The sequence below is a fragment of the Desmodus rotundus genome, chromosome 3 (genome assembly GCF_022682495.2).
Source record: "Desmodus rotundus isolate HL8 chromosome 3, HLdesRot8A.1, whole genome shotgun sequence".
NCBI lineage: Eukaryota > Metazoa > Chordata > Mammalia > Chiroptera > Phyllostomidae > Desmodus > Desmodus rotundus.
In genome coordinates this window covers 590735-606842 of record NC_071389.1, presented here as the reverse complement: position 1 = coordinate 606842, position 16108 = coordinate 590735, and the positions used below count along the sequence as shown (strand labels likewise).

The 16108-nt window shown below is 63.9% G+C and overlaps 1 protein-coding gene across 4 annotated transcripts in view; it reads right to left on the bottom strand.

The window, feature by feature from the left end:
* Positions 1-5807, bottom strand: part of PRKCZ (protein kinase C zeta) — a 65157-nt gene extending 59350 nt beyond the window's left edge. The window contains exons 1-3 of one of the 4 annotated variants that reach the window (XM_053920304.2): positions 5543-5807; positions 1644-1765; positions 841-930 (exon numbers count right to left, since the gene is read on the bottom strand). In XM_053920304.2, the coding sequence (XP_053776279.1) occupies positions 841-930; positions 1644-1765; positions 5543-5613 (283 nt within the window). In that variant the 5' untranslated portion in view covers positions 5614-5807. Of the gene's footprint in view, positions 1-840; positions 931-1643; positions 1766-4942; positions 4963-5542 lie in introns of those variants that run through there. The other 3 variants (XM_053920302.2, XM_053920303.1, XM_053920305.1) reach the window with 3 other exon arrangements.
* Between the last annotated feature and the right edge of the window lie 10301 nt (positions 5808-16108).

Sequence of the window (16108 nt, the reverse complement as noted above, 5' to 3'; positions counted from 1 at the left end):
CGTAGTAAGTTTAAAGCTCCACAGCTGAGAATGTTGAAGGCACCCGAGCGTGCTCACACCTCGGCGACAAAGTGGACGACGTGAGCTTTTAGATCTAAGCCAGGTCTCTATGCGGAGCTCCAAAGCCGGGAGATTTTAACCAACCATTAGCCCAGCACTGGAGAAAATGACCAACCGACAGAGGGCGGTGGCCCATCTCGCGCTCCGGCCCACCACGTGGCTGCTCAGCCACGGCTGCCGGAGCCACGCCTTGGGCCCTGGACACCCTACGGGGCCCTGAGAGAGTGGGGGGCGTGGTGTGAACCCCCAATTTAAAGACTACACTGCAACAACAGCGGCATTTCAACTTTCACCCCAGCTCTGGGCCGAACTGGCTAAGGAGGGCTGTGAGCCCCGGACGCCACAGGGAGGGGCGTCTGGTCTGTCCCCAAGCATTGCTGGGGGACCAGCCCCACTCTGCCCGCTCACCATGCACCCAGACCCTCGGAGCTTTGGGAGAGCTGGAGGCAGCTGAGTGAGCCCGGGCTCCCAATGCACTGGGGACGCGGGCCCCGAGGACACACAGCCAGGGCCCGGCCTCTGCGAAAGGGAGCAGGAGCCTCTCGGATTCTGCCGGGAAGAGCAGTTTCTATCTGGGTTAATGACACGTAAGAAAAAACCCAACCTGCGTTACACTCAGCACCCTTAAACTCTCTGCTACCCTAAGATCTTAACCCGTGGTCCTCTGCGTGGCTCCCAGTCCCCCGGCTGGTCTGGCAAAGCTGCTCCGTCCCGGGGACGCAGAGGGCAGCTGTGGAGAGCCCTGCCGCCCGCCCCGCCCGCCCCGTGGGTGGCACTGACCGTGAATGACGAGCCCGTCGCCCCTATGCTGACAGGACAGGCGGAAGGCCTCCTCCAGCTCCATCTGGGAGGACACAGTGCAGGGGTCACCTAGGGGGGCAAGACCCGTCGCTGAGGCTGCTGCAGACCTAAGGCAAAGAGGTCCACACGACACGAACTCCCCCAGAGCAGGGAGAGGTCCCAAGCAGCCAGCCCAGGGCCCCACATCGGAAGCAGTCCACCCACAGAAAAGAGGTGAGTTCACCCACATCCCGGGACAGTCGTGTGCAGAGCTTAGGTTTGCGAGCTTCCGGGCTTGGGCGAGATCCAGAATGTTCTTAGGTCAGTCCCAGCCCGCAGAGAGAGGCTCTTGGCGGTCCATCGCTGGACAGGGGAACACAGACACGCACAGAACCCACGTGATGCTGTCCCAGCAGGAAGGGGCTCCCTGTGCCCCCGGCTGCCAGCTGCAGCCAGAGTCACCCTGAGAAGGAGTCCCTCCCGGGATGCGTGTCTGACAGAGGCAGAGGGGGGTATCGGAGCGGCAGTCATTTGCCCACTTTCCCTGAGAAAATGGAGAGACTCACCCTTCCAAAACACCCACAGGAAAAGCCCCCAGTCTGGGAAAGGACAGTCAGGTGAGGAGGTGAGGACAGGCCCACAGCCGAGACCGGGGCAGTCCTCCTGCCCACGCCCGCCCAGCTGCGGGCGGCCAGCCTCTTCCCAGGACAGACCACGGGACAGCTGTGGTGACCCACGGAGGGCTGGGCCCGCCTCCGACCCCCGGAAGGAGACGCGCCCCTGCCGGCCGTGACCCGGGCTACCTTCACTGTCCACCCACTTGAGGGTGAGCGGCTGCCCCTGGTGCAGGCTACACATCTCTCTCACTTCCGCACAGAGCTCCTCGAAGGTGGTCGCTGCGTCCAGGCTGGTGATCAGCATGTCCCTGGGCGAGAGAGCGCAGATAGGTCACCATGGCAGTGTGTGAGTCAACTTAAATGCAGGTCACCGACTGACCAAATTATTGATGAAATAACTGAGATCTTCCCAGAACCACTGGCCCCGATTTTGTTAAATTAGCACTGGGAAGGCCCTTGCACAGAGGCGCCCCCTACTGGAAGCCGGGCGAGCAGCAGCTCAGGCACCAGGGGCCTGTTGTGCCCAAAAGGTCCGGAGGCGAGTCAAGCCCACGGCCTTCATTAACCTGCAGCAAACCTGGACAACGCAGATGAGAGCATCCCGTCCAAGGACGAAGGCCTGGGGCGGGATGGGGGGCTGGGGGAAAAACTGTGGGGAAAGGAAGGAGGGGAGGGGCGGAATGGAATAATGTAACGACCCAAGGATGCCCTGGAGGGGCCGTTCAACTGCCTCCCTGCACATTTTGTTTGAAAATCAAGTCAGACAGAATGCTACTGCCTTTTATCTCTTTACCCCAAAGCGGGATGCTGAGGCTGGCTGGAAATGGCTCAGGAGTCCAGCGGGGCACTTCCCGCCCTCCCCCGCCCCGAAACAAGTGCTGGTCCTGTCCCCTCACCACAGGGGAGGGCGGGCCCCCACGGGGGTAGGGGGAGGCATTGTGTGGCTGAACTAAGAGGGAAATGCATCCTCAGGGCACAGCTGGGGCTGTGGGGGAAATGCACCCACACCGACACCAGACAGGGAAGGGCCTGGGACAGGAACCGGACGGGCTCTGCCACCTCTGACCCTCAGGATGGCAGCGTCCGCTCAGGGTCAGCGCCGCTGGCTCCTGAACCCCTCAGATGCGGGTTTGCAGAGTCTCCGACCACAGGACAGCAAGGCCAGGGCCGAGAGGGTCTGGGACTTGCCCACCTGCACTGCAGCCTGGGGCCTGGCCCACCAGCCTCGCTCACACTGAGGGCCGCCGGCTGGCCGCCCTTCCCACTGGAACTGCCGTCATCGCTCAGAGACCCTCATCACCTGCCCCCAGGACCCCAAGCACCGGGGCTAATCCAGCCCTTCCCCACCGCTGCGTCTAGGCAGACGGGGACCAAGGCGCAGGCGGGGCGCGCGCTCATCAGGGAGGGCTCCAGGGCGGAGATCCCACCACCACCGGCTCTGTCTCCCTGGGGTCACCCCCACCCAGTGCCCCAGTCCTCCTGCCCCCAGGAACTCAGGAAAGCAGGGTCTGCCGTCCCTTCACCTTTGACCACTCCCTGCCCCAACACCCTCCCCCTGCACTGTGCCAGTAAGTGGAAGCTACTGCCCCCCAGGAAACACTGTGGGAGCACACCACACCAGGCTGGACCACCAAGGGCTCCGCGTCTCCCAGCCCAGCGAGGCGTGACGTCAGCAAGCCCGGGAGGGGCCATCCCTCCCCTCCCCCCACTCCCACCTCCAGTTCAAGGCCCCTGATCACCACCCCTAACCTCACCCCAATCCTGAACTGAGCAGGCCCCCTGAGCAAGACAGAGCCCAGGGCAGGGAGACCAGCAGCCTGGTGGATGCCCCTCCCCAGGCTCAGGTCTCCCGGGCACAGGACCAGCGTTGGGCTTTCACACAGCAGGTCCTGGACAATGCAGACTCCGGAGCGGGAGGCTGAGCTGGGCAGAGAGGGAGCCAGCAGTCATTTCCACAACCTCGCAGGAGCAGGTGTCTGAGGCTCAGCAGGGTCCCCAAACCACCCATGCACGCATCACCCCAAAACCCCCTGGAAAATGCGGGTGCCGCCAGACCCTAGTCAGACTCCGGTGACGGCACGCCTTCTGAAGGCCCCAGTGGGTGGAGGGAGACCATGATCTCAAGCCTTTGGGGGGCCGCAGGGGATGAGAAGGGGTGACCAGAAGAAACCACTGCCAGCAGGGGCAGCTGAAGAACCCCCTTTTCAACAGTGTCTTCCATGTGTCCCACCCTCAGTCCCTGGCCCAACTGCACAAAAACAGCCTCCCTCCGGGAGGCACCAACACCCTATCATCCAGAGCCAGAATGTCACCCGGGCCCACGGGGGTCTGGGTAAGTGGGTGCTGATCTGGGTGGGCACCTTCCAGACCAGCATCTCCCACCTCGGTCCCCCGGGAGAGGCAGGGGCAAGACAGGAAGAGCAGGCAGGGAAGGAACCAAGGCAGCCCAGGGCAGAAAAGCGGGTTGTGGCGGGGGGAGAAGAGGCATGAAGGAGGGGAAGGAAGAGGGGAAAGAGAGGGGAGAGCAGGGAGATGGGAGAGGGAGCAAAGAGCAGAGGTTGGGAAGGGAAGGAAGAGGAAAGAGTGTGGGGCGTGGCCTCATCTGCCTGGGAAACCAGACTCAACAGCTCGTGTTACGCCTGGTAACCAAAGTGCTCTCCAGGGGCCAAAGCCGGGGAGGGCCCAGAACTCCCAGGGGTCCCCTGAAGGTTGCCCACAACCCCCTCCATCCTCGAGCCCTAGCTCAGTGCCTGCAGGGGCCTCCTTAACCTGTCCGCTGGAGGGCCGGGTTCACACCCACCCCAGGCGGCTCTGGGTGTGCACATCCTCTCATTCAGGGTTATCTCTGATTTTGACAAAGTCCCTGGCTACTCGGTTCAAAGATTCCACAGTTGTTCCACAGTTTACACAGCAGCAAGCCCCAGTGCTCCGGCCCTTGGGGGAGCTGGAGACCCGGAGACCCAGAGACCCAGGACCCAGCACCCAGCTGCCGCCTCCCGGGCTCTGACCCGCAGCCTCCGGACCCCTTCAGGTGGGCTCACCAGCGCTTCCCCCAAATCCTTCTTCCCTCCGGCTCTGCCACCAACAGCCCCCACACCTGGCTGAAGAAGGCGGAGGGGCAGGAGAGGCTTGACCAGAGACCCCAGACGAGAAACACTCAGGAGATCAAGAGCCCGAAGCCCCTCCTTGGGCCTCAGGACCGGCCCGGGGGCGCCCCTCGAGCAGACCCCGAATAGTGGGGGTGCCACTCTAGCCAGACCGACAGGCTCCCCCCACCGGGCCGTGGCGAGCTTGACAGCAGCCAGGTCCGATTTCCGGACTCCTGGAGGCCAACACCGTGGAAGGAAAAAGCAGCAAAGGTGCCTGTCCTCCCAGAGCGCCGACTACTACGCGCTCGGGGCGCCGCCCCCTCCATCCCCACCAGGCTTCCCGCGGCCAAGGGCCGCGCACTCCCCGCCGCTGTCGCCGGGGAGACGCCCGCTCACCCCCTTTCGCCGCGAGGCAGGCAGAGTCGAGGGCGCGGGGTGCGGCCGCGGGGCGGACCGTGTCCGAAAGGTCCGGTCCCGGGGAAACCACGCCGAGCGCTCCCCAGTCAGGCGCCCGCCACGCTCAGTCCCTGGCGGCTCAGCCCCGGGCCTTCGCCTTGGTCGTTACGCGTTTCTCACACAGAGAACGCTAGGCGGGTACGTCGGGAAAAGTCAGAAACCCCGACTTCTGAAAGTCGGCCCGCAGCTTCCACCATCCGACCCAAAGTTTCGTCTTCGCAAGTTTGCGCCCTCACGGTCCGGCTAACTTTCCAGGGAAAATGTCCACACTGCCCAGGGCTGAACAGCGCGCCGCGGAGTCACCGCCGCACCCCGCGCGCACGGACGCTCGAGGGGCGGGGGGCGATCCGGGCCGCCTCTCGGCGCTGGTGCGTCGTCAGGGGCGCCCGGGGCCCGAATGCGCCTCGCTGTCCCCTCGACCAAGCGACCCGCGACCAAGACCGCGGCTCTCGGACGCCCGCCGCAGCGCCGACACGGTCCCCGACGGGTGGCGCGGTGCGGCTGCCCCCGCCCCGCCCCGCCCCGCTCCGCGCCGCTCACCCGCTGTAGTGCGCCTTGAGGCGGACGCGGCCGCCGCTCCCGTCCATCTTGGGGCCCGTCCTGCTGGGCATGGCGCGCTCCGGACGCCGTCAGCGCCGCGCCCCAGGCGCTCGGGCCATGGCGCGGGGCCCCCAGCGGCCCGGCGCCAGGTGGGAAGGGCGGCGGAACGCGGAAGGGAGCGCGCGGCGCCGGGGTCGAGAGGCGCCGGCCAACTCCGCGGAACTTGGGCGGCGCGCGGGACGGGGCGGGGGCGCGGAGTCTGGCGTCTGGCCCGCGGGGGGGTCGGAACATGGCCGACCCAGCCGGCGGCCAATAGGCGGGGCGGGCGGTACCGGGGCGGGGGCGGTGGCACCTGCGGCCAATGAGGGCGAGGCGGGGCCTGCCACCTGGGCCAATCCCCGGGGGACCCCGCGGCCGCGGCCCAATGGCGCGGCGCGGGGACACTACCTGTCGGGCGGGGCGCGGCCCACCTGCGGCCAATGGGAGCGCGCGCGGCCCGGCTCTGCCCGGCAACCTCCGGCTGTGACGGCTGCAGCGGATTCGGGGGCTGCCCGTCTGACAATGGCCATTCGGTGCAGTTCGCTCCGAGGCTAGGGGTTCTTAGGTGGGGTCCCCGCGCTGCAGTGCCCCGAGGATTTAGAAATGCCAGCTCTCGGGCCCGGATCCACTGAATCGGAACTCCAGCCGTCTGTGCTAACAAGAGCCGGGCCGTTACAGGGCGAGCGCTCATCTAGAGGGCAGTGGGGAGGGGTCGCTGGTGACCTGGGGGCGGGGGGCGGACAGAGGGAGCTCGGCCTCCCCTGAGTGCGGTCGGGAACTCAGATCCACGGTCCCCCAACGCTCTATGAGGGCATGTTAGCAGTTTCCAGGTGCGGAGACAGAGGCTGCGGGGAGCAGAGACGCCGGCCAACGTCCGGGCGGAGAGGGTTCAGGCTCCGGGCTCCACTGGTTGTCCCGGCCCAGCCGCCCTCCTCCCTTGGGGGATCCAACACCCCACTGCAGGCAAGGCTTGGCCATCCTCGGTGGCCAGCCCCCTGTGCTCCTGGACAAGGAGGCTGACTGCATTTGCCCAGGTCGCCCGTGACCTTCATTTCTGAATCCACAACCGTCCTTCTTGGCATTTGATCTGGACAGTCGCCTTTGAACACCCGCCTCCTCCAGGGGCATGCATCCTCTGCCCCCTCCCCGTAAATGTGGGATTGGGTGGCCCTGAGGAACCCACCCCTTCCTGGCTGCATCCACAGGACCCACAACTGCCGTTAGCAGGACCTCACCTGCCGCCCGCCCTGCAGCCCCCTCGTCCCTGCCACACCTGCCAAACCCTGGCCTCCCCCCCTCCCACCGCCGATCCCCTGCTGATTCACCCCACCCTGTTGGCAACCTCTGACCCTAGACTCCACTCCCTGCCAAGGCTTCACCCCTCCTCACCTGGCCACTCCTCAGCTGGACAATTTTAAGGACTCCCCATTCACTCACTCTTTCATTCCATGGATGCTTCCTGCGCCTCCTCCGTGCCAGGCGCTGCAGGGACCCTGGGGAACCAAAAGGACCACCTCTGCAGTCCTAGAACCCTTGTCCTTCCTAGAGAGAGCCACAGAGAAACCTGTTGACAGCTCACTTCTCACCTACTTAAGGTGATGGGGATCTCTCCCTTCTTAAAAAACAAACAAAAAAAACCCTTGCCCGGCACCCCTCCACCCCCCTGGCCACTTGTGGCTCCTCACTACAAAATTCCTTCCAGGAGCCTCTGCATGCCTGCCTGCACTTCACCTCTCTCGCCGCTTTCTCTGAGCCCCCACCCCCACCCACCAGACTCTGGTGTCTTAAATGCAAAGGTGGCCTGGCCAGGTGGCTCAGTGGGTTGGAGCATCGTCCAGATAAGCTGAGGTTGCCGGTTCCGTCCGGTCAGGGCACAAACGAGGAGCAACCATGCACTGCATGAATGAGTGGGCCAGCAGTTCACCGGTTCTCTCTCTGACTATGTCTCTCTGTCTCTCTCCCTTCCTCTCTCTCTAATATCAATAATAAATTAAAAAACGCACTGGTCAATCCTCAGACTTTCTCTTAATGGACCCTTGCCAGGTACCCTTAGAAACCCTAGAATGCTGCTCTCTCCCGCCCCCCTCCACCCGCACCCCCTCACCCCCTCACCCCCGCCCCATGCTGCTTCCTTCAGTCGGGCTTTGGCTTTGAATGCCCTCCCAAGCTCAGACATGCCTGGTCCCCCATCACACACACCTCTCATCCTGACCGCCCCCACTCCACAGGTCCCTCTCCACCTCTGTTGTGCCAGCGCCGCACCCCCCCCACACCCCGCCCAGGTGCTCAACTTGAAAACCTTGGAGGCCCCTTTGCCTCCTTCCTCTGATACCTCACTCCCCTCCAGCTGCAAATCTGGAACGTTCCACCCTCAACGTACTTCCAGATTCCAACCGCATCCTGCCACCCCCTTGGCGACCACCTGGTCCAGGCCCTGCCCTCTGCGCAGGGATTTTTGCCTCAGCCTCCAATTTCCTTAAAACACGAGCTGGTCTGTGTCATTCTGTCCAGTGTTCAAAACCCCCAGTGATTCCCATCATCCTCTGGAAAAACCCACAGGGCCCGAGAACTAATTTCTTCTGCCCTCACCTCCCGCCATCCGCAGCCTCGCTCACTCCACTCTGGCCACCAGGCCAGCTCTTGCCTCAGGAACTCTGCAGGTTCTGTTCTCTCCCAGGAGCACCTTCAGGTCCCACCTGCTCAGCCCCCCCCAACCCCGTGGGTGACTCCTCCATCACTCTGCATGGGCACACAGGGCTCTGTGGCTGTAGGTGGGGTGTGGAGGCAAACTGGATCTGAGGGTCTGCCATGGGGGGTGCCTTTCTAACCAGGGGAACCCTTGCTGAGGCTGAAGCCACCGGCATCCAGTGTTTCCCGGGCACTGGCCGCGTAGGGGCCTCCCTCCTGGAGGCTGGTGCCTGGGTCACAGCAGCCCCCAGTCCCGGAGAGGGAAGTCCGGAGGAGGGCAACGGCTGTCTGGTTTGGGGGGAGGGAGGGGAGTGTCCTAGGAGGGGGTCCTGAGGGAGGTTCAACCCCTGGGTCTGGGACCACGTGCAGCCCCTGGTGGGAGTGCCCAGAAAAGGCACCTCCCCCACCAGCCTCCCACCCTCCCCCCACCCCCAGGAGGATGGAGGCCTGGGCTTCTGCATTCTCCCCACCAACTCCCACTGCAGGCTGCCCATCCAGGCCCTCAGACCCGCCTCAAAGGCAGAGGGCATGGTCCTGCGGAACAGACAGGCGTGCCCACCCAGCCGCAGTGGGTCCACTGCCTGCTCTGCACCCTAGGGACCGGGCAGGGTGCTTGTTCCAAAACTTTCCACCCAACTCCCCCTCTGGACATGGTGGGGGTTGGGACCTCATCAGCCTGGCTCACCGCTGTGCCCACTCCCAGACCCCCAGTCTCTGGGCACCGGGCACACAGTGGAATGAATGAGTGAGTGAGTGCGTGCATAGGTGAAGCCCCCTCGAGAGTGCTGGGACCAGGCCAGCCTCCTAGGACTTTCCAGGGGTCACTGGGCAGGGTGGCGCCTCTCCTCTGCTCTTCAGTCAGCGGCAGGAAGCCACAGTGTGAGGGCTCCCAGCAAACCCTGGGGGCGGAGCAGAACAAGGGGGCGACCTTTGGACCCAAGTGCTGGCCAGGACAGACCGGCAGCTGAGGGCGGGTCCTCTTCACCTCCCTGCAGTTTCTGCTTGCCCCAATTTCCCCCAGAGACCTCCTGCCCGTCCACAATCACCAACACCTGCTAATTCCTAATGGAAAATCCATGCTCTGTGTGTGTGTGTGTTAAATGGATTATAAAAGTGACACAGGCTTTTGGAAAAACCTCAACAACACAGAAGGGTGTAGGCAGCAGAGCACCCCTCCTAACCTGCCCTGCCCTGCCTCCTCTCCCGACAGCAGGTGGGGGACGTGAGTGAGGAAGACGCCAGCCTCCCAGTCCAGCTTGTCGCCAGGGACTGGAGGGCAGAGGTGCAGGGTGGTTGCCTGGCTGCACTTCCCTGCCAAGCGTGGGGCTGGGGGGTGGAGGAGGGTGGCCAGTCTGGCAGAGGGCAGAGTGGGCCGCATGACCTCCAGCCAAGGTCCCTCCTGCAGGTGGCACCTGGCTCACCTGATTTTTATTTTTTGTTGATCCTCACCTGAGGACAGTTCTTCATTGTTTCTAAAGAGAGAGGGAGAGAAACATCGATTGGCTGCCTTCTTCAGTTGCCTTCTTCCACGCGTCCCGACTGGGGCTCAAACCCACAACCCGGGCTTGTACCCTGACCAGAATCGAACCCACAACTTTATGGTCTATGGGACGACCCTCCAACCAACTGAGCAACCTGGCCAGGGTGTGATTTTCTTTGACAAATGCTCTTTATGGTGGTACTTTCAACCACTTTGAGATCCTTGGGGTGAAGTAAAAGCCAAGCGGACCTTGTGCTCCATGAGACTCATCAGACCCAAGCCTCCCAGGGACCCTGTCCCTCCCATGGGTCCTTCCCCAGAACCCCAGGCAGGTGCTTCCACCCTCATCGGCACCCACAGGCCGCATCCGCACCCGGAATGAGCTGCCTGGGGGATCTGGCACCTCGTGCAGCCGGGGGCTAGGGGTGTTGGTCATCCCAGCGGGTGTGAGGCTGACCCAGTGGGGTGGCAAGGACTCCGCAGGTCACAGGAAGGGCCCAGGACACCTGCTGCCAGGTGTTTGGCAGGAATGCAGCTATGAGAGGCACAGGGCAGCCAGAATTTTCTTTCTTTGTCACAGGATTTGTAGAAACCTGACAAAGTGACGACCTTCACTTCACCCGCTCACTCATTCATTCAACGGATGTGCACTGAGGGCCGACTGGGGGCCCCAGGTTGTGCCAAGGGGCAGTGGGGAGCTGGCCAGACATGGCTGATCCCTCAGGGACCCTGCACACCTGGCGGGGGACAGGCCACTGCTACGGGGTCACACAGACATGGCAGCTCTGCTGGAGAGACCAGGCCTGCCCAGGTCCCAGCAGAGGCCCCTGAGAGGTCTGAGGAGTGAGCCGTGGAATGGGAGAGCAGGGCAGGCAGAAGGCTGGCCTGTGCAAAGGCCCTGTGACCCCAGGGAGCAGGGTGGCCCGCAGGGGTGGGACAGGTGAGGCTGCAGGGATGGGACAGGTGTTGGAGCAGACCCCAGAGTCTCATTCATGGAGGGGGGTGGGGAAGCTCTCAGGAGAAGGGGCTCCCTCTCCTCCTCTCTATGCACCCCCGCCCAGAAGGAGAGCAAAAGGGGCCTCCGTGTCTCTGAGGGCTTCTGGGCCTGGCGAGTGTCTGTGTGTTTCTCTGTGTGCACGTGTGTCTGTGAGCATCTGTGCGTGTCCACGTGACACTCACTGAGGATCGCCTCTTGGCTCCAAACCCACCATTTACAACCTGTGATTACAGACGGATTCCTCCACGGTGAGGGTCTGTGCGGCTGGAGTTTGGACGGGATGGTTCATGGCTCTGGGTTAGAGTTAGGGATCCCGCCCCCGGGCGGCGCCCCTTCCCGGCAGCGCAGTGCTGCATGTTCCCAGTAGAGGGCGCAGGAAAAACACAGCAGGAGGAAGGGGCTCCACTTGCTGGTTCCCCGGGCTGCGTGGGGGGTGCGTGGGCGGTACAGGCTGAGGACATCGGGGGGTGTGCCGAGCCCCGAGTTTACAACGCAGGCCCGAACGCCAGCCTTCCACCTCACCCTACTCAAGCCTCCCTCAGGCCCCTCCCAGCCCCCCCATTCACATCTCCCACCCACCTGTTCAAAGTCTTCATCCTTTACACCAAATGGCCCCTGTTTAAAATTATGGGAAGGCTTCTGCCTTCGAATGGATACATTGTGTGCACGTGTCTGTGCGTGTGTGCGCGTGCGCACCTGCGAGCGTTCTTGTTTGCGCACCAGGGCACGTGCGGGGCGGCAGGGCAGTGTGGAGGGCTGGGGTTGCCGTGTCCAGGGGCTGCAGAAGCGGGGGAAGGCTGAACTGAGGACGCAGGGGCAGCAAGGACGCTGATGGCAAGGGGGGACAGAGCTGGACGCTGCTGTGCCTGGCCTTGTCCTGTGGCTCTTCTCACACGCCCACCGCAGACCCCGCAGTCCGTCCTCCCATTGTAGCCTGAGGCACAGGCACCCCCCGGTCCCGCCCCATTGTCACCCCACGCACTATTGTGACCCCACCCCCGAGGTCCCCTTGGTGTCAGGCGTCAGCTCAGGGACCTCTGGTACTTCTCAAGGATATGGTATCATGGCCCCATTCTCTGGAAGAGGACAGTGAGGGTCAGGGTGGCCCAATGCTTTGTCCAGGGTCACAAGGCCAGCAAAGCCCGGACCAATGGGGTCGCTCGGCTCCTCTCTCCTGGGTGGATGTGCTCCCACAGTGACGCTGGTCTCCTTGGGCCCTAAGACATGCCCATCTGAGCAACGCGGAGGGGGCAGCAGCCGAGGCAGGGAGAGGGGGCCGGGCCCCACTGTCCCATATCCGAGACTGCCTGGGACTATAACAAAACTCAAAGCAGCGGCACAGCTGAGGAGGCAGCACCCAAACCCTCCGTCACCATGGCAATGGGCTGCTATTTTAGCCGCGTGAAGACAGGGCTGCGGTTCACACGAAGCATCACAGGGACATGAAGTGGCTGAGCCGGGTCTGTCCTCGACTGGGGAGCTGAGCTTGTGGGCCCAGCATGAAGTGCTGGGGACCCACCTGTGCCCGCTGAGCCGCCCTCCCCAGTTTCCTTCGCCTTCTGCTCAAGGCCTGAGAGGCAGTGCTGGGCGGGGGTGGCCGCATGCGTGGTATTGCTTGTAAATTTCTCCAGGGTCAGGGTGACAGGCCTCAGGGTGAGGAACGGCGAGGACTCATGCTGTGACCCGTCCTGGCCAAGTGAGGAGGCCTCGCACCACACACCAGGAGGTGTGGCTGGGCCCATCTTCCAGAAAGCAACGGGGCAAAATGCATCCAGAGCCTTAGAGACGTTCCTGTCATTTGGCCTCATCCTCCCACTTCTGGGACTCCGTCTTAAGGGACAAGCAAGCATCTGTGCCTTCCGCGAGTCTGCCTTGTTCGGTGCCGGGTTGCAGGTGGGAGGTGACACCGTGGCTGGCTGCAGAGTGGAGGCAAAGTCCACCATGGGCTCCAAGTGACCTTTGAGATCTGACATTGCACATGCCGGCACATGTGCACATGTGCACACGCAGACACCCTTGCCAGGGGTCCCCGACAAACCAGCACAGGGCCCAGCAGGGGACTGCCCAGCAGGGGGCTTTAGACCGTACTGCCTCCCAGCCCAGCTGTGTCCAGCCTCTCTCAGGAAAGCACCCAACTGCCCCAGCGGGGGGAGGAAGGTCTCCTGCGACTTTGTCACCCGATGTCAGGAGCCTCCTGTGGGCAGAGCCCAGGCTGCCACTACCAAAGGACAGCCAGCCTCTTCTAGAGAAAGCACCCAGCCCTCGCTGGTCCCCGTTACCCCCTCCCCAGGTGGGGCTGCTGGAGCTGACCGACTGTGTTCAGGTTCAGGAGGAGACCTCACTTCTCTCCACAACTCCCACCCAATGGCGGGGAGTGCAGGCGGCTGCAGCTGGGACCCACACCGCGCCGTCCAGGGTGCCACGGCAGGTACCCAGGCACCAGGGAGGTGTTCTTGCTGCCGCTGCTTGAGGAAGCAGTGGTGTCCTGAGCAGACATGACCCATGTGGGGGGACACCCCGCTGAGTGGGGCCACGGCCCCCACGTGGCCCCTTGCACACACAGCAGCCACCTGCAGCACGCTGCACGGCATGGCAGGGTGTCCACTCAGCATGTCTGTGGGCAGCCCCTGCGGAGGGGGAGTGGGCGACAGATGCCCCAGGCCCTCCTTCCTCAGAGGGACAGTTCAGGGGAGCCTTCCACATGCTCTGCGGGAGCCCCCAGTGGGATTGGGACCTGGGCGCCCCAGGCCAGGAAAGCACCTTGTCGGCTCTTCCTCCTTCCTCTGCTCTCCCTACGCCTGTGCTCCCACTCCTGGCACGTCACTGCTGGGCTGGGTTGAATAGTGGCCCCCCAAATTCATGTCTACCCCAAACCTCAGAATGGGACCTCAGTTGGAAATGGGGCCTGCACAGCTGCAATTAGTTAAGATGCGGTCACACTGGACTAAGGGGCCCAAAATCTGAGGACAGGTGGAGAGGACACGCACAGAACCAGGCCACGCGACTCTGGATGCAGAGACGGAGGACGAGCCTACAAGCCAAGCAGTGCGGGGAGTGCTGGTGGCAGCAGGAGCTGGGGAGTGTTGCTGCGGCTGGCTCCCCCTCCGAAGGAACCACCCTGCCCACACCTGGAGCTTGGACTCTGGCCTCCAGACCTGGGAGGCCATAGCTTTGTCTTGTTTTAAGCCCGCCAGTCTGTGGCTCTTTGTTAATGCAGCCCCAGCACACCAATACCCTTCCCCAAATGAACTCTCTGCTCCTAAGCCCTTGTTTCAGGCTCTGCCACTGAGGGAACCCAACTGACACGCCCAGGTGTACCGCCTGCCTCACCTGCAGAGGAGGGGTACCGCTCACCCCGGCTGCAGTGAGAGAAGGAGTTTGGGGCGCTGTTCCCTGACCCTCCGGCCCCTCCGGCCCGGGGGAGGGCTGTCCCCGCTCTCAGGGGGGAACCAAGTCTCCGCTGACAACCTGCATTCCAGTGCCCACCAGGGACCACAGGCAAGGACGCCACGAGCCCCCAAAGATGAACCTGCTGGAATAGGCGCGTGGGGAGTCCGGCCGCAGCCCCGCCCTGGCCTGGCCTGGTGCAGGGAGTGCACAGGCCCCTTCCCAGGCCAGCTCTGCTCAGCTGCAAGCCTGGCTCCGCCCCGGCCTTCAGCCGGCTCCTGTCATCACCACCAGAATAGAACTCAGTGCTTCAAAGGCAGTTTTCCCGTCCCTTTTCCTGCCCTGTAAATACACGGCAGAAATAGCAGCCTGCAGGCTGGAGGCAGTGATTGCTGGTGGCGGAATCAGGCAAAGGCTCCTGCCCGGGTGGGCCTCACTGTGTGGGTGCCGCAGGCGGCACCAAGCTGGCTTTAAATAGCTCCTCGTGGGCCCCGACCGCAGGAGGAGGGCAGCCTGCAAGCCCAGGGCAGGTGGAAGGGGGACGCTGGGGCGGGCAGGGTCCTGCAGCAGCTCAGCTGGCTTGCTGACCTCTGAACCCAGGGGAGCCCAGCAGCTCCGCATACTTGGAGCCCCCCTACAGGTCCCCCGGAACCTGGCAGCAGGCTTAGGGCAGGACCTCAGGTGCTGGGATGAGGGCAGTGTCAGCAGTTTGAGCCCAGCCTGGTAGCTTCAGTGTGCCATCCCCTCCCCACCCCGGGGAGCCCCCAGGGAGGAGGGTTGCAGTGACCCTGCCCAGGGTCACACAGACAGGAGGGTGCCAAGCTGGGCCTGGAGCGCCAAGGGCCACTGCTCCTGCCCAGCCCGCCCTTGTTTGTCCGTCCGTGGAGCTGGCTTGGCCTGACCTGCCACCCCCTGCTGTCCGGAGGTGGCCAGGAGCCCCGGCTGACCCAGATTCAGTTCTGCAGATCCCAGACCACCTGTCCTCTGCTTGCTCCCAGCTCCCGGTCACACTGGAGCCCAGAGACCCGCTCACCGGCCTCTCTCACCCTCAGGATGACCCGGCAGCCCAGTCCCTCACAGCCAGGTCCAAAGGGGCCGCAGGATGTGAGAGGGGTTTTCGGGGGGGGGGGGGGGCTTCGAGCAGGAGCAGGGCTGGGTGGGAAGGTGGTGAGCCCTGCTCTGTGGTTTGGGTAGGGGGCAATGCCCTCCTTTGCCTATGGACAGTCGCCGGTCCTTTGGGGGCCAGCCGAGCCCTGCGCTCCTGTCTGGAGCGCCTGAGCCCAATGGCCACTCTGCCAGCCGAGCCCTGCCTATGGGCGAGCATCCTCAAGCGACTGCGGACCCTGGGGCATGTGGCCCAGCAAGGCACCCTTTCTGATTCACACCAGGTCTCTGACATGTGCCCCTCAAGGTGGCTTGGGGTGGGCCCCCCGGGAGGGGCACCACTGGGCCAGTGGGCCTATGGTCTGGCTGCCACCCTGGGCACTGGGCCCGGCACTGGGCTGACCTTGCCCGCCAGAGCTGCACACCGGCCCCAGCAGCAGCTCCTCCAGCGCTCCTGCCCCCTCCAAGGCAGCACTGGGAATCATGGCCCCCAGCGCGGAGCTGCTTGTCAGTCAGATCTCCAGTGGCCATGGTTGCTGAGCTGTGACCTTGTCATCTGCCTGCACAGGGGCTGGGGGTGTTGGTGGGGATCTGAGGGCCTCTGTTCTCCCATCGCCACCTCCGAGATGGCACGGTCCTGGCACCTGGCTGTGGTGCCTGGCTGAGGAGCCACACCCCGCCCCCGACCTCTGCCCCTCCCACGGATGTCCCAGACGTGGCCACATGGCTCAGCCTCTGGGGTGCAGCCCCCAAGCCCCTCTGTCCTCTCGTCCAGCGAGCCCACGGCTGGAGGAGTGCTGCCAGCCCCCAGGAGAGGAGGCTGCAGCCCTGCTGCGGTGGCAGAGAACGTCACGCCGGCCAAAGGCTTTGC